This window comes from Bactrocera neohumeralis, chromosome 6 (genome assembly GCF_024586455.1).
Source record: "Bactrocera neohumeralis isolate Rockhampton chromosome 6, APGP_CSIRO_Bneo_wtdbg2-racon-allhic-juicebox.fasta_v2, whole genome shotgun sequence".
Taxonomy (NCBI): domain Eukaryota; kingdom Metazoa; phylum Arthropoda; class Insecta; order Diptera; family Tephritidae; genus Bactrocera; species Bactrocera neohumeralis.
In genome coordinates, this window is record NC_065923.1 from 80,693,643 (window position 1) to 80,715,115 (window position 21,473).

At 35.1% G+C, this 21,473-nt stretch overlaps 7 protein-coding genes across 8 annotated transcripts in view; 1 reads left to right on the forward strand and 6 right to left on the reverse strand.

The window, feature by feature from the left end:
• Positions 1-339: 339 nt before the first annotated feature.
• LOC126762850 (peritrophin-44-like) lies at positions 340-1,491 on the reverse strand. Its single transcript, XM_050479892.1, has 2 exons — positions 1,482-1,491; positions 340-1,385 (listed from the first exon to the last, which is right to left on the reverse strand). Exons 1-2 carry the CDS (start codon positions 1,489-1,491, stop codon positions 340-342), a joined length of 1,056 nt encoding a protein of 351 aa, XP_050335849.1.
• Positions 1,492-3,202: 1,711 nt separating this feature from the next.
• LOC126762852 (peritrophin-44-like) lies at positions 3,203-4,959 on the reverse strand. The gene is made up of 2 exons (XM_050479893.1): positions 4,926-4,959; positions 3,203-4,245 (listed from the first exon to the last, which is right to left on the reverse strand). The coding sequence occupies exons 1-2, from the start codon at positions 4,957-4,959 to the stop codon at positions 3,203-3,205; spliced, it is 1,077 nt and encodes a 358-aa protein (XP_050335850.1).
• A 354-nt stretch (positions 4,960-5,313) lies between these two features.
• On the reverse strand, positions 5,314-6,598 carry LOC126762853 (uncharacterized). Its single transcript, XM_050479894.1, has 3 exons — positions 6,527-6,598; positions 6,303-6,473; positions 5,314-6,225 (listed from the first exon to the last, which is right to left on the reverse strand). The coding sequence occupies exons 1-3, from the start codon at positions 6,596-6,598 to the stop codon at positions 5,314-5,316; spliced, it is 1,155 nt and encodes a 384-aa protein (XP_050335851.1).
• A 2,008-nt stretch (positions 6,599-8,606) lies between these two features.
• Positions 8,607-21,473, forward strand: part of LOC126762146 (uncharacterized) — a 57,245-nt gene continuing 44,378 nt past the window's right edge. For both annotated transcript variants that reach the window (XM_050478679.1, XM_050478680.1), the window contains exons 1-2: positions 8,607-9,815; positions 13,203-14,749. In XM_050478679.1, the coding sequence (XP_050334636.1) occupies positions 13,283-14,749 (1,467 nt within the window). In that variant the 5' untranslated portion in view covers positions 8,607-9,815; positions 13,203-13,282. The remainder of the gene's footprint in view (positions 9,816-13,202; positions 14,750-21,473) is intronic.
• On the reverse strand, positions 14,841-16,694 carry LOC126762162 (protein snakeskin). The gene is made up of 3 exons (XM_050478706.1): positions 16,286-16,694; positions 15,558-15,754; positions 14,841-15,478 (listed from the first exon to the last, which is right to left on the reverse strand). The coding sequence occupies exons 1-3, from the start codon at positions 16,334-16,336 to the stop codon at positions 15,226-15,228; spliced, it is 501 nt and encodes a 166-aa protein (XP_050334663.1). The 5' UTR covers positions 16,337-16,694; the 3' UTR covers positions 14,841-15,225.
• Positions 17,162-18,364, reverse strand: LOC126762161 (protein snakeskin-like). The gene is made up of 3 exons (XM_050478705.1): positions 18,157-18,364; positions 17,660-17,856; positions 17,162-17,589 (listed from the first exon to the last, which is right to left on the reverse strand). The coding sequence occupies exons 1-3, from the start codon at positions 18,220-18,222 to the stop codon at positions 17,328-17,330; spliced, it is 525 nt and encodes a 174-aa protein (XP_050334662.1). The 5' UTR covers positions 18,223-18,364; the 3' UTR covers positions 17,162-17,327.
• LOC126762160 (protein snakeskin-like) lies at positions 19,280-21,239 on the reverse strand. The gene is made up of 3 exons (XM_050478704.1): positions 20,927-21,239; positions 19,958-20,154; positions 19,280-19,902 (listed from the first exon to the last, which is right to left on the reverse strand). Exons 1-3 carry the CDS (start codon positions 20,978-20,980, stop codon positions 19,626-19,628), a joined length of 528 nt encoding a protein of 175 aa, XP_050334661.1. The 5' UTR covers positions 20,981-21,239; the 3' UTR covers positions 19,280-19,625.

Below are 21,473 nucleotides of genomic sequence, written 5' to 3' on the forward strand. Positions count from 1 at the left end.
TTCAACCTCAGTTTTGCAAAGACTGGACAATAGGGGAGAGAGAAGCTAATGCCTAATTGGTTTTTTTACGTCTATCAAGCATTGCGCAGAGTGCACAGAAAAGAAGAGAACGTGTAGTTTCACATGTTTTGAAAAAAAAAAACATTTAAAACAATCGCCATTATAACAGTTATTTAGTGCTAATTTTTTCAACAATATCTCATTACCTTCGCCATAATATTGGGTTATTCAAATCGTTGATATCTATTATATCTACTTATTTTCCAAAGGTTAAAAAATAAACAAACTAATCAAGTTTTATGTATAAAGTTTATTGACACTGTATTACTTTTATTGAACTTATGGCATACAGGCTGCATATGTGATAGTTTCTTGAGTGCAAACCTGTGAGCTTTCATCGAAGAAAAATCCAGTTTTGCATTTACCATTATTCACTGTAACGCCATTTTTACAATGTGCATAGGACGCACAATCGCCGATAACATTGACGTATTTGTTACCCATTCCTTCACAACGGTCCAAGTAGCACTTAACATTCACACGATTGCGACAGGACCATGTATTGCTATCAAAGAAGTAGCCAGTTTGACATTTGAGATGCATCGGTTGGCGATCAGGTTTTCCATCTTCTCTCTGGGCACATATATAATACGCACTGCAAGATTCTTTATCGGCAATGTAGCCAACTAAGGTATTATTGTCGCTGCCGCAAACATCAAGCTCTGGTTCAAGTTCTGGGGCTAAAGGGTGGCAGACCACTTCATTTCGGGGTACACACTTCAGGGTGGAATAGTTGTATGCTTCGCCTTCAGTACACTCTAAAGAGTCGAGTTGACCTTCTTCGTCACATTTATAATATTTAGTACAGTCGTTGGTATTCGCAAGTAAGAGGCCTTTTGGTACAGCCTTACAAATGGGATTGACGTTGGCTACAGCTTCTTTCACTACACAATTGTAATCCTTTGAATATACACAAGCTGACTGTTCTGGATTGAATATTAAACCATATGGGCAAGCGGATTGCATTTCCTTGCCGTTGATACAAAAAACGTAACCACTGCAGTTATCTGGATCCTCCAAGAAGGTACCATCCTCTTTGGTAGCGCAACGATTGCTGGTTTCAGCAGATGCATAAGGACAGACAACATCTTCAATGCTTTCACAACGACCAGTGTCCTTATTGAAATATAAGCCGAAAACACATGAGCCTTCTTCGTAATCTTCAGCACCAAACGACGACGGACACCGAACCCATTTATCACATGTGTTAGGGTATATAATAGTGGTACCCGGGGCAACTTGCTTGCAGATCTCCTCAACGGTAGGTTCGCTTTGTTCAGCGTAAATCGATGAGAAAATGAAGCAGAGAAAAATAGCAAGCGGTGCTGTAAATAAAATACCATATATTTTAAGTATATCTTAAATTGGGTCCTAGTTTTCCACTAGAGAATGTTTAAAAGCAGCTTTGTATCTGTACTAACATTTCAGCATTGTTATATCGGCTCATAAAGTTTGGCAATCAGCAATGTTATTTGAATTTTTCGTTCCACAACTTATAATTTCGCTACCGCTGTGATAGGTGTTCCCAGATATTTTAGTTCATCAACTGAAAAATTTTTTAATGTTACGTTGATATTATACGATTCTGTGTTACTTTTCGGTAGGCAGGTAAATGTGTTGATAATCGTATCAATAATTGAGACAACAAAATATTTCCCCGATAAAATTGAACATCTTCAATAAAGGAACGATAACACAGCGGATATGGTACGAATTTATAATAGCATTTTTAAGAATTAAAATACGTTTTTAAAGCTTGTCAAGAAATCTTCAAAACAAAATACATGACAACGGAAATGAAAAGAAGCAAGTTCGGTATTTTGCATCACATTCCGCTTTGTAGATAAGTTCGACAAACGTTTGTTTATAACGGTGAGTCATTTTGTAAGTAATTTTTTCTAGGAGATTTTCACAATATGTAATCTGAGACAGTAGCTGTTTGTCATTTGCGAGCAGTTCACGAGTATTCAATTGCACTCAGGCGCTAATGTTGTTATTTCTAGTTTGAAATTTCGGCATTTTCGTTAAGGATTTTTATCGCTGAATAAAAAGTAACGGCAGAACAAAAAATATCCATATGCACCCTGAACAGGATATAGAAGGTTTGGCACAACTCAGAAAGAATCGTAGGAGACTTTATAAAGTATATATACAACTTTTTTATTTGAGAAGGTATTGTCTAAAGCACATTCTCCGAATAAATTGTTCAGATCAGATCACTGTAACCTACAGCTGTTATATATACATAAAACCGGGCAAAATAATATTTCGTGTATAGACTCTTTTTTATTTGTGAAGCATTAGTGCTATGGGAAAGCATATACAGTGAAGTCTTCCATAAGCGGACACTGGCGGTAGCAGCCTTCTTGTCAGGTTAATAGAAACGAAATTTAATATACCAGTTCATTCATATTTAATCATAAAAGCAAAAATAAATAATATTAAAGGTATGGAACTACACAAAGGGATATCGGAATACTTCAACTTATTTTTTTTATATTATTTATTATATTTTAAATAATAAATAAATAAACAAATACCCGTATAAACCATTTCGATCGACCACTTTTTGGCATTTTTCCGCTAGAGACATTATTCCATCAGTGTAAAACTTTCATCAGTATAAATCAAATTTCTCAATTTCCAGAACGGAAGCGAGCGAACCATTTTTGTGTTACACGAACTGATACAGCATAGTGTCCGTGAACTTCACAAATTTCTTTGGTGGTAAGCGTGGCGTTCTTCCCTTTTTTATACAAAAATTTCAAAATATAGCGAGTTTCTTCATTATTTTCACTCATTTTTAAACAGATGTAACCTTTTTTCAACTTCCCCGAATTTAATTTTTTTTGGTTAAATGAAACTTAAAATCTCACCTTTCCAACACTATATGGTATATCGACTGTAACGACATTATTGACAACATACGAAAAGACTTCTTTGACTACCCAATATTAATGATGCCCGCCATACGTACTGCTACTGCTAAAATATGTCTCAACGAGAAATGTCCTTATTTTTATAGTAAATTTTGTTGCTGTTAAGATCTACATCGCCACTAATACACATTTGCAAAACAAACCGACTAATAGAATTGAATCATGCCTTTATTTATTATTTAATATAAATGGTATATAATATTTCAAGTACAAATCGGATACGAGGGAGCCGTTGGGACACAAGCTTGGAGAACTTCATCAAAATATGGAGCGTTTGTTGGACAACTCGTGGATGTAGTACTTTGTTGGCCATCACTACAATAATAATATTTTTCGCAGCTTGATGATGGGTCAGTGACAAAAGTGAGATTGATGTTTGCACAACGATTTTTCAAACATTTAACTTGGTTAGCCTGGACGCACGTGCTGGTTGTGCTATCGAAATTAAACGTGTATGGACATGATCTCCATATACCCGTTCCGGTTGTACTATCACAAGTATAGTAGCCATAACATGTTGAATCATCCGCGAAATACTGGGGTCCAGAGGTTAGTGTATATTTCGAGCATATGGTTGTATCAGGTGCAAGTGTACTTGTGCTAACAGTAGAGCACGGATTAGTGGTTTGGCATTTTCCAGTTAAGGCATTAAAATAGCCGGTTTTACATGCACTTTCAGTTCCCGAACCATCTAGACATCTCAAGTAATTGCCACACGTTTCGGATCCAGCAAACTCGTTATTGGGAATTAAACGACAAATGGAATCCGCTGGGCAAGTATATGTGTTAACACAAGTGCCTAAGCTCGGATTGTAAAGCTGGTTGTTAGGACATTTCGTACATCCCATTATGGTTTTGTTTTTGCAATAGCAATATTGCGTGCAGTCACTCGGTTGAGCGACTAAAGTATTATCGTCCGAATTCTCACAAATATTCTGTGCGGAGGTACCGCACGTTACTTTACTTGCGTAATTACAAATGCCTTTTTTCGAATCGTATAGATAGCCATCGCTACAATTTCCTGTAGCTTTCAGTACTCCATCTTCGCAAGCACCCCAACCTTGGCAGTTAGTTGGATTGGCAATATAACCAGTATAGTAGGCGCACGTTTCATTCATTGTGTAAGTTGCTTCAACTACATCCTGATGCAAGATCAATAGACCGAAAATAGTTAGCAGCATTTTTGCCATATTTATGGTGGCTAGTAAACCTTTAAGAATAAGGATTATAATTGTACTTAGTTTACCTTCGGAAATAAATTTTTAAAATTTTTGTAGATATATAAGTGTTTCTAGACTGACTCTTATCACTCCAATAATTGTAAAATTTGTTTATTAACAAAATTATTCGCCTTAGGCTATAAGCGACTTGACTCTTAAGCGGTCGTTAGTTCACCAATAACAAATATCTTCAACCATATATTTATTTATATATTACCCTTCATTTTTATATTTCTTTCTTTGTTATTTTTGCTGAGTCCTTTCAACTTCTTAAGATGTTGTAAGCCGCCTGATGTCTAGCAGGAACTACCGCCACAACTACTTCTGTGTATTCTTCAACTTGTGTAGGCGCATTTATAGGTGCTACTTCCGCCACAGTGACTCCAGTGTATGTGTATTATTTAATTTAGACATGTTTCTTATCGATAAGTAGTATGTAAGTCTCATTTCCTGCGGTTGTATTTTTGCTCCATCCGAAAAAGATACTTACATAGAACCTCTTAAGCGTGTTAGCAAAAACGAGATAAGACCGACATAATTGTATTGCGATATTAATGCGCGTTCATGTGGATGAACATTCCTAGCTGCACATGATACGCAGCTTACATACTAGAATTTATTGTTTTATTATAAAAGTGACGGAAAATCTTAAGTATTTCGGGTTTTGCACATTTAAGTCAATTTGACGGCAAAATTCGAATCATACTATCAGTTGGTGATGAGTTAACAATATGCATCATATTATATTTGAACTGATGCTCTACTCCGTGCACTTTGTTATATGAGAAATAAAACATTGGACATTTTTACAAATTTTCTCAACAAACTTTTCCATATCTCTTTTAGTTGTTGAGATAAAATAATAACTAATTGGACTACTTAGTAGCGAACGAATACACTATTTCGGATTTGAATTGTGTACTTGTTGCCGAACTTTTCTGTATGATATTGATTGGCACAACTCTGTCGTTATGTCAATATCTATTCAAGAAGAATGGTCATAAAAGGTCTCGAGAATCGATCATAAAATAGTGAAGAAAAGTAAATGTTAAAGTTGGCAAAGACATGTTTATTCATTCAGTTTCTATGAGCTTCTAGGGACACACTACATTCGATGATGAATCACAAAGCTCTGCCGTTTGATCCCAATACAAACCCTCTGGGCAAGAGGTTAAAACTGGCATACCGATAATGCATATATAATATTTGCCGCAATCTGTGGCGTGTGGTAAATATATTTGACTGTTTTTGGGACAATTAGGTACATTGCCTTCAGGGATATCTGCTGGGCCTAATATCGGTGCTGTAGGTAGCCGTTGAGGTTCAGCGGGTATGAATCGTGTTGTCTCAAAATTTGACGATACACTTGGATCAGGTGGTTGACTTGTGAGACCAAAGCATGCCATGCACACTTCACTCATTGGAGTATTGCTAAATAATTGTTGACTGGAAAATACTGTAGAAATCTTGACTTCCGTACTTAATTGAGCAGAGTTCGTTTGGTAAGTAGCTCCAGCATAGCATTCGGTCAACGGGCGAACTTCGCAAACTTGGCGTTTATAGTTCCATCCAGCGCCACGTCCGCATTTGTGTTGCATCATATGACCGAATGCGCATATATAATATGAACTGCAGTCGTTGGGATGTGGTAAAAAATAAGTTCCATAGTGGTTGCATGCCACATTTAGAGGATCATAATTCGTCATGGGATTAACTGGATTTCGCGTATTCACATCAAAAGCTATAAAAGTATTATGTTGCGGCGTCATGTCCGATTCATATAAATTGATGTTTTCATCCGAATCCAGCTCTGTTTTCAATAAATTCACCTCCTTTGGCGTTACATAGTCTGATCCAGGAACATCCGAATCAAGCTCTGTTTTCAATAAATTCAATTCCTTTGGCGTTATATAGTCTGGTCCAGTGACTAAATTCAGTTTCTTTGGAATTGTATAGTCTGATGTAGTGGTTTGACTCTCAGTATGTTTATTCGTTGAGATATTAATCTGAAAAGGTATGAGACATGTACTACTTACAAGTTCTTACATCTATTGTCATGAGTAATGATGTTCATTAGTTTCACCTTTTTAAATTGGCAATTTGCGATTTCTGGCCAATTGCAAACTTTGTTATCTGCATCAAAATGGAGACCTTGATCACAATAGCTTATCATTGGTACATTTCCACAAATAAAATATGAATTACAATCGCGCGGATTCGGCACAATTGCGCCATTAGAGACATCACTACAAAGCTATGAAAAAAATAACACATATTAAAACAATTTTTTATATTTTATTTTTTTACCATTTCGGATAAATCTTCTATGCCGGAGCTTAATCCACAAAGGTATACGATAAATGCCACAAGGCACCACATTTTTAATTTCGATAATTGAAATCTTCAACAGTTCAGTGTATTGTATAACCACTATTTGCCGTTTTTGCACAAACGAATGATTTTTTATAGAATCCGAAACCGTTTGATGGCCGCTCAACTTTTGTTTAAGGCGTGGCTTGTCGCACAAGTGCTATCAATTAGCTTTACAGAGAAGTTCGTGTTCAATGTTTTATTAATTGTATGACAGACATATTTACATTTTCCAGTATGTACGAGTATTCCAGAAAAGAATCTAAAAATATTATGTTACCAATAAACTGATAAAAAAAATAATATCAAATACGCTACTACAGAAAAGTCAACCTTGCCGAATTGTTAATAGCAATTGCTGCTTACAAAGGACAAAAGAACTTAAGGACAAGAAGACAGGCTGGTATATTGCTGCGAAGTACGCTCTAAGGCTTAGGGAAGCTGTGTATATGAAGAGGTCCGAAGAAGGAAATGCGAAATTAGAATTAGAAGATCAGCCAGCAATTATAACAGTATACACGCCTAAACTAGTGTAACACAAAAAAACACAATAAACCTAAATTAAATGAAAAGAATTTAACAAACAAAGGAATACATAGTCAAACAACCAAAGATAAAAATAATGAGAAAATAGGAGAAAATTAATAATAAATAAATAATTTGATAAAAGGGGGTAAGTCATTTACTAAGGAACAATTCTCCTCTCCTTCAACTGCATTCCTGAAAACTTGGTGCGCATTCACTTTGACAGCAGAGCGGCATAACTAGCGCTGAGCTCGCTAACTGTGCGTTCAAAGCTATTCAAGGACCGTCTGCCCTCACTAGAAATAGCAGCAAGCTACTACATCAGACTCTGTTGGGTGAGTGGTTGTAGTGAGATCACTGGCAAGATATGATAGCCAGAGGGAACTAAGAGGGCCGCGCTATCGAAATGGAACCGAGTTGGATGTCCATTGGTTAAAGCTCAGCTTGCCACACTCGTAGAGGTTCTTACTGGACACTATCCAATAAGTATTCATGCGTTAAAGCTAAAAACATGGCTTTATTGCTTTCTTTGCACTATAATGAGCTTACTATTTTGGCTTTGTTCGGATTTTTACAGAGTACACATATACATAAGTACAAATACTTTCGATTAGATGCACAATAATCTTATATATACATATACATATGTAAGTTTGAAAAATACGATTATACTATTGGAGAAATTGGACCCAGAAATGCGAGAAGAATATTGCCTATTTTTAGGCAAACATTCATTGCTTTGATCATTGATTATTGATCATTGCTAAAGCACCCTTGTCTCCCTGATAATACCTTATCACTAAGTTTTACTACAGTAAAGTTAAACGATTCAATAATTTATAATTCTTTCATTCCAAATTTTTCTCAATTGTGATTTACATAAACCTGTGCTTGCAATATCGAAATATGTTTTCGTTCGAACTATGCTTGAAAATTATAGTAATATGAGACATAAAAAATGTTTAAATGTTTTTTTTATTTAGAAAATACATTTTTTATTATTTTGCAAGTTTTCTAAGAAAAGCGCCAAATACAAAACTTTTTTTTATGAAATAGGTTCATTTAGCTATGAGATTTTTATATGTTTGTGATTTATTTATTATTTTAAGGTGTTAGAAATAATTGTTACTAAAATTGTTATATTCTTGTACACCATATTGCAAGCGCATGAGAATCGTATCACTCCTTTTAGCTAGATATAAATGTACATGCATGTCTTAATTTTCTGATGTCTGTCATGTGGTATATCCTATATCCAATTGTGGTGGAAATCCAACTCAACTAGGTGTAATAACAATTTAGCACTGTTTTTAATGAGGCGCGGTTCATTTTTCTCTTCATTGTGCTTACTCTTTAACTGGCATTAAGAGAGAAGAGTGTTTACCTATACTCGTATTGTGCTCTTTTCTCAGTAGACAAAGTTTCAGGCTTACAGTTTCAAAAACTGATCAGCAAACAAGGAGACATCCCCATTTATTGCCACAATCATTTTAACTTATAATCAGAGTAAAACGGTCGAGCATTGTATAGCGCCGGGGCGTTCTTATTTCTGAAAGAATGCGAATAAACGTATTTGCAAAACGAGTGAAGAGCGGCCGTCCGGTTATCGTTGAGAGAAAAACCAGTGTCTTATTGTTGTAAAAATTAGCAAAAAATTAGTTAATATAACAGAATAAATATGTAAATTAACTTAAACAAAATTATAAGGTATGCTTTTATATTGTAAATCTGTGGGAATATGTGTGGAAAGCATGTCATTTCATAAGTGACGTCGAAAAGAGCATACCATTAGTGCATAAATAAAAAAATAATAATATAATTGCAGCCATACACATGCATGATACATATGTATGTATGCTTGTACACGCATCTGTATATGTACGTTTGCTACATACATGAAACTGTATCGAAGTGAGTGACTTATGCAAGTTAACGTTTAACTATTAAACTTTTCTGTGTACAGAGGCTTCTCGCTAAGACATACCCTATGTAGGATGTAGTGGAAAACCATGATTTGCAAAGTGTTAAAAGTTAAATAATCCTACGAGCTTATATGCATACACATATGCCATTGTTACCATTAATTATTGATAAAAATATGAATAAAAGAGTGATTATATATAAATATATATAAATACATGTGTACTTATATGTATGTATGTATGCATATGCCGCATGTATGCTTATATAATGTGATTTGATAAAGTCCTTGATAGACTTATCTGTCCTAAATGTATATATATATAATATTTTTGTTGTTAATCCCTTTGCTCAATTCCTCAATAAAACAACAGAGTGAGTGAAGTGCTTTAAAGTGTACAAGTTTTGGCATAGTGGCAACCTTCTATGCATATCCCTTTTCAGTAGTTACTCTAAACGAAAATCCACTGTAGACATACATTACAGTTTGTGCCAAAGCTTTAATGTCGAAGGGGAAAGAGTGCAAATAATTATGAGAGCCTTTCAGTTAAGGTAAATATTAAATACTAACATGTGCAAAGAAATATGCGATAACGTTATTAACAAGGCAAGAAAGTGTATAAGCAGTTGTTATATGCAGAGAGCAGAATGAGAAAATTGTTAAAATAGCTGTGATAGCTGGCAATGGAAATAATAAATCGACACAACACACACGTAGATAGTTAAGTTCAAGTCGTCGGTGGAAAAAAGTACTAATTGGAGTGTTAAAAACTGCCTGAACGTGAGTAAACAGAATTATAACTTTAGTATGGTAGTGTGTCTACAACCACACAAGCATACATTAATAGCACTAAATTTTTTAAAAAGACAAACAAATTGAAATTCATGCTTTGGAGGAATAAATACGCATTTTCAATTAGATCAGCTGATAAGTTTAAGCTCAAATTATGTGTGTAGAAGTAGTAAAGCGCCAGCGATGTCATCGCAAAGAGTATGTGAGAGATAGCTTCAGTATGAATTACTTAAGCGAGCATTTAAGATAATATACAAGTTATATAGAGAGAGAGAGGGGAGACCACAAAGTTGCCAACCTAATGATGGAGATTTAAATATGCGAGTGTTTTGAAAATTATAACGTCAAAAATTTATTGCCATTTTCAAGGCTATAATTTAACGTTTTTTTTACCTCAACTGTCGCGTAAAAGTATTTAATTAGATATATTGTATATTTTCTAAAATCTCTGTTTAACACTCTTAAAAGATTCTGGAGTAGCAGCTATTATACACATATAGGGTCAACCAATAAGAAGCATAAGGGTTACGCCGATAATTTTATGTCATTTATCATTTGAACAAAATATCGGCCAAATAGCCATCACGGCGTCCGTTTACGATAATTTTCGATGACCCAGTGCAGCATTTCGGCTGGAATTTCAGCTGCGCTCATTGTTGTTTTCGAGCTCCTCGAGCGTTACTGGTTGATTGGCGAAAGCTTTTGATAAAAAAATCCAATCAATATAGGCAAGGGAATTACAAAGTATAAAATAATAAATAAACCACTATTTGAAGACGTTGCGAAAGGATTTGACCCGGCCCAATAGCGGCAGTTTTGTTTGTTAATTAAGCCATTAAGCTAAAAATGGGTCTCATCTGAGAAGATAATATTTCGATGAATGTGGATTTGTGAATTATAATTATAATTACAAACCTTACCGACGATGACCACTGACAAAATTTAACAAAAACCCGTAAACACACATGGTTACAATGAATAGTCAAAATCGCGTCATCCCGATTGGTAGACGCTGTACATGTCAGTCATGTGCACAAATTCATACATACATGTTGATAGCGGCGATAGATCCTTGCGAATTTTGGGAGGTACATACTATACATGTTCGGTATGTTTCTATAAACTTTTCAGTGAATTCATGTCGTTCATACGATTTCAGATCAGCGTATAAAACTTTAAAATATAATATTTAAATGTTCTACTTTAATAAACTGGAGAATTTCTTGCAATGTACCCTATGCTCCTACTTTCTGCCAAATTTTACAAATCTTTGTAAAGTAACATTGGGGAATTTTATCAAGTTGAGCTATAGGTATAGATAAAGTTGTGGGCATAGTGATCTTTTTGCAAAATATAGGTATTTCTTATATCCAAATTACAACGGACTGTGCTTATGGTTTAATGCTTCTTCGCTTCCATTATTCACTTTGATTGGTTTTTTCTTCTTCATATTTAAAAAAATTGTATTAAAACTAACTTCTCGTTTTCGATATCGAATGTATGCAATATTAACTACAAGTATGAATAAATGTAGTTTTTTGGACTATATGTAGTTTTTCATATATTATATTTTAGTTGAGTACATTACAGTTTATCATATAAGAGACTTAAGGGGGTTCATTGGTTTAGTAAATAAACTTTTGTAGTTGTAATAATGTTTCGGTCATATCAGCACACCGACCATATCAGAAGCAGTTGTGAAGGTTCCCAAAGATATCAGTACCTACAAATAAATGTCCATGCATGTATATGCATAAATATATCTTAATTATGAGGCAAATGGCGATATACATTATATGTACTAGAGCAAGGATTTTGAATTATTCTCATTTTTGCTACTAAACCATTTATTCAATATAAATGTTTTCGAACTTCCAGTGGTCTTGATACCTTATGTTTCGGATCATTTGTATCTAATTAATTTTAAGCAAAATGAAATGACTATATTTTCTTGACCATAAAATAATTGGTGTAAACAATTATGACATAGGTTAAACTTTTTCTTAGCCACATATACTGGCCCTTATTATTTCGATCAGATTTACTTTATAACGCACACATCAGTTAGTGAGAGAGGTACATCAATAAACTAAGCCAGAATATATAGTAAAGTGTAGTTCAATGCCAAAACTTTGCGGGGATGGTCTATATATTACATAAGAATTAGTTTTTCATCATAAAGCATTTGAAATTTTAAATCTAGCAGATCGAGTAATAAAGGTACACAATGGTATACAAATCTTCTTCTTTTTCTTCTTCTTAATTGGCGTAGACACCGCTTACGCGATTATAGCCGAGTTAACAACAGCGCGCCAGTCGTTTCTCCTTTTCGCTACGTGGCGCCAATTGGATATTCCAAGCGTAGCCAGGTCCTTCTCCACTTGGTCCTTCCAACGGAGCGGAGGTCTTCCTCTTCCTATGCTTCCCCCGGCGGGTACAGCGTCGAATACTTTCAGAGCTGGAGTGTTTTCGTCCATTCGGACAACATGACCTAGCCAGCGTAGCCGCTGTCTTTTAATTCGCTGAACTATGTCAATGTCGTCGTATATCTCGTACAGCTCATCGTTCCATCGAATGCGATATTCGCCGTGGCCAACGCGCAAAGGACCATAAATCTTTCGCAGAACTTTTCTCTCGAAAACTCGCAACGTCGACTCATCAGTTGTTGACATCGTCCAAGCCTCTGCACCATATAGCAGGACGGGAATTATGAGCGACTTATAGAGTTTGGCTGGTATACAAATGGTCAGGAATAATGCCCATTTACTTCATTATACACATACATATATGTATGTATGTATTTAGACGAATTCGTATGAAAGCCTTTGTTATCTATCAGTCATCTTCATGCCACCCACTTTAGGCATACTTGTTGGCACTGGTATGCCGATATCATGTCAAGACCCATGCGATATTTTTGACTCGTAAATTCGAAGCTCAGTATTTGTGTTCGTTTTATTTTTGCTTATTGTGTCTCACTCATTTGACATGGAACATTCGTTTGGAATTGATAAGCAAAAAGTTTTGATTGATTTTACTGCCTCTACTTCTTATACATTTCTCAAAAAAGCTACACAAGCGAATGGAATAGCCAACCAATCGAAAGCCCACCAACGAGAGGAGACAACAGACACATGAGAACATTTAATTTGCTATTTAATTCGCTATTGTCGTGTTTGTCATGGAATTATGGCTTCTCAAAGAAAGTGCTGTGATATGGAGTGTTTATCAGTTGAACTAACCAAAAACTGTAGTAATTATAAGTGGTCAGATATGTAAACATATGTATGTGCATACAATCGATTATGTACTGAAAATAATAGTGCGCCTATTGCAAACAATTTTTGATTTATTTATTATATTAATTAATTTCAGATAAACAAATCAGCTTTATAATCTGATTACAATCTCTGGAAAAATCAGATTAAAGGCAGGTTAGATATATCATTGTAAGAATGAGTTCCACTAAAGAAATGAAAAACGGCACGAAGACGCAAAAGAAGGCGATTAAAGCTAACAAAAAACAGCAACTAAAACAGCAGCAACTTCAAAATCAACAAAATTCAGCAGTTGCGACAGCGACAACAACATTAGCGCCCCACCCTGCCGCTCAATACAGTGTGAATAAGATAACCGGTAAAACAATCAAGATGACCGTGCCTACTAATAGTAATAATAATAACAACAGTAGTGTTAAAAACAATAACAACATTAATCAAAAGATTCCCGATCCTGTAGCAGGAACGGCGCACGCAACGCCCTCCGCTATGCAACAGCCCGTGGGCTCCATTTTACCTGGATATGAAAATGCGCCGAAATTCGAACGATCGAACAGTTTTTCATTGCGTGGCAAACTAACGAAATTGATCAATTCAATTACAGGCAGTAAAGAGAATCTTAATAAACTAGATGATGAGAATGCCACTCCGTACAAGTTCACACGCAGTCGCTCAATGATACTCTTGCGGCGGTCGAATCGTCGTAGTTTAATTGAACCCCAATTGGAACAACTATCTGAGGAGGTTGATCCAACTTCGCCGTCATCACCTCGTAAAAATTCTGTAGATATAAGCGGGCAACCATTTCCTGTACCATCATCGTTCAATAAGTCGGCGGTCAATGTCACTTCTGATAAGAGGGGGACAACTACAATGATTACACCGCAACGACAGAACTCACAACCATTGACCTCAACTCCGGTTGAAGAGGGTAATAATAGCACAGCTTTACAGCGAAAGCCATCATCCATTTCGCTGGCACCTGGTGAAGGGAATGGTGTGCCATTCAATCCAATAGCGAATTTTCAGCGCCGCCGTTCCAACACTTTACTAGCATCTTTTAAGAGCACCATTGCAACAATAACCGGTGAAAAGAAGAAGGAGAAACTTAATCCTAAGTGGAGTGCGTCACTACAATCCTTGCAAGCCATAGACAATATGGTAAGCTATGAGAATATGTCTTTCATCGATTACGATAAGTTCAACGGATATGAAAAACAACTAGAACGACAACTTTCGACGTTAAGTTTGCGCACCGAACAAAATCCGCCTATTACATCAATCAGCAGTGCCGCAACCGGCGTAAACAATAATAAATCGCTTAACGTTCCGGTGACGGTAGTGCGTCGTCGTAAACCGAGCGCCGCTCGTCAATTGGCAGACCGTCGTTGCCATTCGCGCGGTAGCTTTAATTTCGACACCGATTTCGAACATAATTTGGACAAACCGCGGAACGTGTATCGTGATAGTTTAGATTCCCGAAAACTTGAACGACTGAACGATTTTTCTCGCAACTCTTTTATATTGGATAAAGAAATTGTGGATTGGTTGAATTTGGAAGACGGTCGTCTGAGAAAGCAACGCAGAGAAAAGAGTAATCAACAAATGCATGTAGACACCGTGGACTCGTCAGCTGTTGCACAGGTAAGTGCATACAAACTGTATAGAAATTATTCTCAAAACGAGTGGGTTCAACGACAAATCTGAAAAAACTGAAAGCATTTTAAAGACATGATTTAATTGAGGCATGCATTTTATTGAAGAGATATGAAATTTTGTGGTAATCTTGGGGCCATGTACCCATTTATTAAACACAAAATAAAATCATAATATGATAAAAACTGTGTAAAGTAGATAGATAAACCTAAAATGGTATTTGAAAGTAATTATAATTAACATTTTTCATTTGACGATGAAACTGTCATACATATTTTTTTTATTCACAATTAAATTATTTGATTAAAGATAATGGTAATGTTAGCTGTTTGAGCCCGTTCTCACTTAATTGAATCCGTGTTCAATGAATGGTTTTCTGCATTTTTGTAAAATTAATTTGCACTACAGTAACTATTTGATTATAAAAAGTAAAGATTTTGTACAATGCTGATGAACTTCTGCGTCTAATGCCCAACGCCTGTGTATTCGATATCCTCAGCCTTGGAATAGTGTATGCAAGCTAATACAGTGTCCAATAAATAAAGAGCACCTTCAATTACACACAGCGCACCCATTGCGATGCCCGTTTGACGCTCAGCATTTACGTAGAGAAAGTCCTGGTCAGACATATAGCCGCCCCAATAATGTAAAGCCACACCGCCAATGGCAATCCACATGGCTGTGCCGACCATATTCATCAGTGTGTCTGTCAGCTCACTTTAAAAACATAAATAATCCATGTATTCATTTATTTACAAAAAAAATATTTAAATGTTTATTTAAAGCAAATACAAACCGTTTATGCTTGGTGGTGCCGAAGAAGAAAGCCACTGTGTGCACAGTGGTATAGATTAGAAAACCTACAAATATACCAGAGGCTACGATTTCCGGTGAAGGGCTTTTTTCTTCATTTAAATTCCATGTTCCGCTAACGCCCAAAAAAATGCCCTCATCCCCAATACAGTAAAGGATAAGAATAACAACGTTGATCGTCTGCCAAAAAATAGTAAATAAATTATTAGATTAATATATATAGTTCGCCGATATACAAGAATTTATGAATTTATTTGCTATATGCTGTTTGAAGTTAATGGACAATTAAATTTTCTGATTAGCCTGATGCGTCAATTTCATTTTAAAAAACATTCGTAATCAAATTCCCTTTAAAGAACAGACCCTTAAACAGAAATATTAAAATGTTTTCATAATGAATGTAGAAAACTTCAAAAGCATGCGTACATAGTAATATACCTTTAGTACATATGATACATACTTCATGCACATGAGGAAAATCAACTAAATATCAAACTAATGATTATAGATAACATTCGTATGACGCCATCTCTGTTTTATTATGACTAATTTAGGTTAAGAACACTGCAATGCCATTTTAATGAAATCGGAGGTTTAAAAAGATATTAGAACCTTTAAACCCACTCTTTTGCTACCGCTTTATTAAGCTTTACTTATGTTTTCTTATTAAGTTTTGCTTTTTCCTAAAAAAGCCGATGGTCTTGTCCTTACCAATTTCAGAGTTTTGATAAATATCGATCCAATCGTTTCCACAGACACCATCTTGTTTTCTCTTAATTGTACTTCACTTTTCAAAGTATTTTAAAAAAATTAAATATAGAAGCTACAAAAATCCTGTGCTTTTGTTTAGAGGCACTTTTATTAATTAGGTAAGAACAAAATTTTTGATATCCGTTCGATTTCGTTTTGTCGTTGTTCGTTGACTAAATTGTAATTCGATCGCACGTACACACAACAGCGAGCTCTAATGCGAAGCACCACACATTGAACGATTTTTACTCGAAGCTTTTGCAACTGTCCTGATAAGATAACAGTATATGGAATGTTAGAGCAAAGAGTCACCAGAAACACATTTTTTAACGTGATTGTGAAATAATATTTCATTGCGTTTTGTGTAAACATTGCCTTGTTTACTTGGATAAAAAAATACTTGGCTGCGATAAGGTTTTTCCTCGTTTTCTTGTACAGGTGTATGTCCTACCTATTTGGACTGTGATGATTTCATTTTAAGTTCGTTATATGTATGGAATATGTATTACATATTTATGTTCCGGTTATACGTCGCTTCAACAGTTTCTCTGTTCGTCAAGTAAAAATACTAGGTATCTTCCCAGAACTCTATAGTCAAATTTGCCCAATATGGTTGCATTGAACGCCAAGCGAGAGCTGCGTGCTTTACCTAAATCGATTTTTAGTCAAGTGTCTTTAAACTTACTTCGAATTTTTTTCATTTTTTACTTACTTTGAAATTTTGTTTACTTATTTAGAAAATTAGTATGATAACTGTTTGTTTTTTGGTCAAAATAATTTCCATGTGCTAATAAAAATATTAATAATTTATGCACAACAAAATGTGTAAAACAACTCTTTTCAGAAATATCATCCTTATGGATTTTATTCTTCAATATACATATGTACAATTTTTTTTTTACATTTGCAACAATTAATATTTAGAGTATAATTCGTGTATACTTGCCAAAAGTTATATATTTTGAATGTGAAAGTTTTTAAGTTTCGTGAAATAGCCTCTTTTTTATTCCAACGTATACTGCCTTATGACGGCATACTCTGTGGGGCCTTTATAGTATAGAGCGTATCCCAAAATCGTATCCACTATATAAAGAGCACCCTGAGAAACGCACAAAGCGCCCATTGTTAAACCAACACCACGTTCACTACTGGCATATGCAAAACTACCATCGGTCATGTACCCAAACCAGAAGTGTATTGCTATCCCACCTGCTGTTATCCACAATACGGCTCCAATTGTATTCATAAGAATGTCGGTTAAGTCTCTTTAGAAAAATATATATACAGGTATATAGAAATATATTGGAAATATTAATTTAAAGAGCATTTACGCACCGCTTATTTGTGTTACCTCCAAAACAGTATCCAATAATAACTACAGCTGTGTATATAACAAATCCAACAAAGATGCCAGAAGCAAGCATTTCAAGGGAAGCATTATGCCTTTCCTGTAAATTCCAATTGCCACCGATACCTAGGAAATCGCCACCGTTCCCCGTGCGGTATAAGACTAGTACGCCGATGTTATTGAGCTAAAAGTGCAGGGATGTGCATTAAGTGGTTAATTGTTCTCGGCTTTTGATTTGAGAGAGATAATTTATTTATTGTCGCTGTTGTAAACTCGGCTATAACCGCGTGAGCGGTGTCTACGCCTTATACAGAAGAAGAAGAATTTTTTTTTATTGTTTCAAGGTAGCGAAAAAATAGTTTAAGCGTTCGGTTTATTAACCACAATACCACAAATAGCATTTATCATTTATTTACAAATGTGTACTATATATTTGTTTGCCACAAGCGATCGCTATATTAAAAGTACGATTTTGTTAGTTTACCAGTTTCAGTATTTTTAAACATATCGACGCCATTGTCTCGTAAGAAACCATTTTTGAACGATCCATTTTCCAAATACCAGGAGATTCGTTACTCTTTAAGCAAGCTTTCGAAGTTCCTCCTTATCAAGGCGTTAACTTTTATCGCGTTCGCTTCGTATATGGGTAGCCATCGACTAAACGCTCTACTCGTGTTAGCAAAAGTATCGTCACCTTTAAATGTGTACGAACGATAACTTATGAAAAAGCGTCGTGTATGCATTGTTGATTCGTTGTTTGCCCGCTTCGATTAGATAAAAAAATACATACAAGACAATAATATATGTACCTTACACAAAACGTTCATATACATATATGTATGTAAGATGTAGATATGGTGATTGTTTGTTCTCTGTAAATATATTTTTTATTCGCACGGTACATGTGGATAGTAAATTGTCTATACACATTTAAAACTTCGGTTGAAAAATTGTACAGGATTTTGAAAATGATGTTTCGGTTATTAATAGCTCAAAGCATAGTTAAAACATTCCTTCATATGTACGTTTGCTCGGATAATATTGAGGGCAGTGAAGTTCAATAAGAAATGTTCGCCTCAAATTGATCGAACAGTTTTAGCACCCGCAAATAAATTAATAAATTCAACAAGTTTTGAATATAATTAGCACGAACATATGTATGTACATATATACATACACACATATCACATAAACACATGACAGCTGTAGAGAACGCAAATTATTGTGGCTCAATTGAAATTTGTCGCCGCAAAACGAGCTGAAGTGTCGTTATTTTCAAAGCAAGTCTAACCATTAGCATACTAAAATTGCGCGCAATACGACTTTACAAACACAAATTATGACGGATTTCTCTCCTAGCGTCTCCATACATAGGAATAGTCTATATATACATATGTAAAGCTGTCTGTGTTTGCGTTAAGAGCGTTGGAGGCGAATTTTTACATACTACAGACAGCCATTAAATATTGATTTCAATTGCCTTGTCGGTTAAAATATGCATGTCTGTATTTGTATTGAAGGGGTATAAAATCTAGACTTTACGGTATTCATAAAAACACTAACAAACAAATCCAGACTTAACGTTATTCATAGAAACACTAGAGAGGTTTTCAAGCTTATATGTGTGTAGTTTCTGTTTTAGATTTATTAAAAACATATTTAAAATGTTTGGCAAAAAAATGTAAAAAACTGTTGTACAGATTATGGAATACCGGAAACGCAAGCCTCACGGTTACTATGGAATGAGAGGTACAATGAAGTTAAAGAATAGGTCTTGACATTTCAGTATTCCGATTCGAAATATTTAAAGAAAAAAGATAAAAATTAATTATGTATTTGTATAGATATCGCTATCTCTAGATATTTTTTCAAATTTGTTGGTTTTGTACAAGTTTGTTGTGACCAAATAAATAACTATTGTACAAGTGTGCTTTTGAAATTAATTTAGCCACACTAACGTGCCACACCAGTATAGTCAGTGTCGCCCTTCGAGTAGTGCAGGCAACTCATTACGGTGTCCACCAAATATAAAGCTGCCTCGAGTATGCAGAGCGATCCCATTATAATGCCAACCAGCTTGTCACTACCCGCACTAACTGGTACATGCTGAACTCCCAAGTAGGAGTAGTCACTTGTGTCCATGTAGCCGACCCAATAGTGCAGTGCAATGCCACCAACTAAGGCCCACAAAAAGGTGCCCACCACATTCATCATGGTGTCTGTGAGTTCACTGCAAATAAATATGAGATAAGTTTGTTGTTTTTTCATACGCACTTTTAACATACTGTTTGTATTTGTTGGGTCCAAAGAAGTAAGCAATTGTGTGTACGCCCGTATAAACAATGAATCCAATGAAGACGCCGGAAGCGAATATTTCACAACCTGCACTCTTCTCTTCCCAAAGATTCCATGTGCCACCAACTCCCAGAAAGTAGCCTCCAGCGCCAACACGATAAATGATAATTATAGCTAAATTAAGAATCTGCAAATGAGGCAAAGATTTAAATAAAAAATGGTTCAATTAGTGTTCAACAGAAGAAATGGAAGGTACGCTAACGGTTACATACATATATGACACATACAGATGTATGTGTGTATGGAAATTATTATGATCTATTAATATTAATTATACACATATAATGTTTTCTATATATAGTTTTCTAAGCTTAAGAATATTTTAGTATAGATAGACATGTTTAGAACTTAACCACTCCCTGGTTGGTTGTAAATGTGTCTATACATTCGAAGAATCAATACATTGGTATGCACAGGGAATGACGTGCTGTGAGTAACGCCAAGGCAAAAGCATATCGAAATTCAACAGAATGCTTGCGTTATGTTTATGAGTAAACACTTCTATATTTCCCGACATGGCAAAAGCTTTTGCTCGCCTGATAAGCAGTTATCAGTAATTCAAGGAGACCAAACTATGTACACCAGTATGAAAATATGTAGTTTGATTTTACTTCAGTCATATTTTTATTTTGTATAACCACTTTTTCAAAAATATTTCGATTTTACTACAATCACATTTTCATTAAAATTTGAATGACTATTTTTTAATATTTCTTTAATTTTTTTTTTTTAATTTTTAGTTTTCTAATATTTTCTATTATTACATCTCCACAAATATCACAGCACTACGATGTATGACTAAGTTATAGAAATACTCTTTTTTTCGTTTAACTAAAATTGAACATTTCTCCATTCGTCTTAATTATGTAGAAAACTTATTGCTGTAAGCCGAAACGTACCAATTTCAATGCTTTAATCACAATTGAAAATATCCAAATCAATGACCATTCCATTTTAAATAACCGGCAATTAGTTTTGCAGCAAGTCAATAAAAACCCTTTAAAAAATACTTTTGTTCGTTTGCGCTCGTATGTAGTCGTTCGTTAACTAAAATTGAAACGTTTTTAAACCTCGAAAAAGCAAGAAACAGGAAAGTAATGAGCTTTTGTAATCGCACTGATAAGATAAAACGATGTCACATCGGTATTTGTGTAACAAGCGCTGCTTTCAGGTGGGCACAATGTTATCATGCCGTTCTGTGTGCAATAACCTCATATCTTTTAACTATTCCAACTTTTCTTTGCTAAGCTTTTACTATGCAATGAGCAATGCTCGGCGCCAATCCTGGCTCTATTTGTGTGGTTGTTAAGTTTATGAATATATTGCCTGCAATGCATAAATTCTTAGAATGCCTTGGGAATCAATAATGTTAGAATGTACAAAGTATTCGAATATTATTTGCTCCAAGTAAAATCAAAAGTTTTAAGTCTGATAGTGATATAGTTA

What these genes read in the sequence shown, in the direction of transcription:
- LOC126762162 (XM_050478706.1), bottom strand. Translation starts at nt 16,336, where the DNA reads ATGGTGTCTGTGGAAACGATTGGATCGATATTTATCAAAACTCTGAAA. An exon ending in TTATCAAAACTCTGAAATTG is followed by an intron (nt 15,755 to 16,285) that starts GTAAGGACAAGA and finishes ATTTTTTGGCAG; the next exon opens with ACGATCAACGTTGTTATTCT. An exon ending in GGCACCACCAAGCATAAACG is followed by an intron (nt 15,479 to 15,557) that starts GTTTGTATTTGC and finishes ATGTTTTTAAAG; the next exon opens with TGAGCTGACAGACACACTGA.
- LOC126762160 (XM_050478704.1), bottom strand. Translation starts at nt 20,980, where the DNA reads ATGGAATGGTCATTGATTTGGATATTTTCAATTGTGATTAAAGCATTG. An exon ending in TGATTAAAGCATTGAAATTG is followed by an intron (nt 20,155 to 20,926) that starts GTACGTTTCGGC and finishes CCTCATTTGCAG; the next exon opens with ATTCTTAATTTAGCTATAAT. An exon ending in GGACCCAACAAATACAAACA is followed by an intron (nt 19,903 to 19,957) that starts GTATGTTAAAAG and finishes ATTTATTTGCAG; the next exon opens with TGAACTCACAGACACCATGA.
- LOC126762853 (XM_050479894.1), bottom strand. Translation starts at nt 6,598, where the DNA reads ATGTGGTGCCTTGTGGCATTTATCGTATACCTTTGTGGATTAAGCTCC. An exon ending in TAGAAGATTTATCCGAAATG is followed by an intron (nt 6,474 to 6,526) that starts GTAAAAAAATAA and finishes TTTTTTTCATAG; the next exon opens with CTTTGTAGTGATGTCTCTAA. An exon ending in CAAATTGCCAATTTAAAAAG is followed by an intron (nt 6,226 to 6,302) that starts GTGAAACTAATG and finishes ATACCTTTTCAG; the next exon opens with ATTAATATCTCAACGAATAA.
- LOC126762161 (XM_050478705.1), bottom strand. Translation starts at nt 18,222, where the DNA reads ATGGATCGTTCAAAAATGGTTTCTTACGAGACAATGGCGTCGATATGT. An exon ending in GTTTAAAAATACTGAAACTG is followed by an intron (nt 17,857 to 18,156) that starts GTAAACTAACAA and finishes CTGCACTTTTAG; the next exon opens with CTCAATAACATCGGCGTACT. An exon ending in GGAGGTAACACAAATAAGCG is followed by an intron (nt 17,590 to 17,659) that starts GTGCGTAAATGC and finishes ATTTTTCTAAAG; the next exon opens with AGACTTAACCGACATTCTTA.
- LOC126762852 (XM_050479893.1), bottom strand. Translation starts at nt 4,959, where the DNA reads ATGATGCATATTGTTAACTCATCACCAACTGATA. An exon ending in TAACTCATCACCAACTGATA is followed by an intron (nt 4,246 to 4,925) that starts GTATGATTCGAA and finishes TTATTTCCGAAG; the next exon opens with GTAAACTAAGTACAATTATA.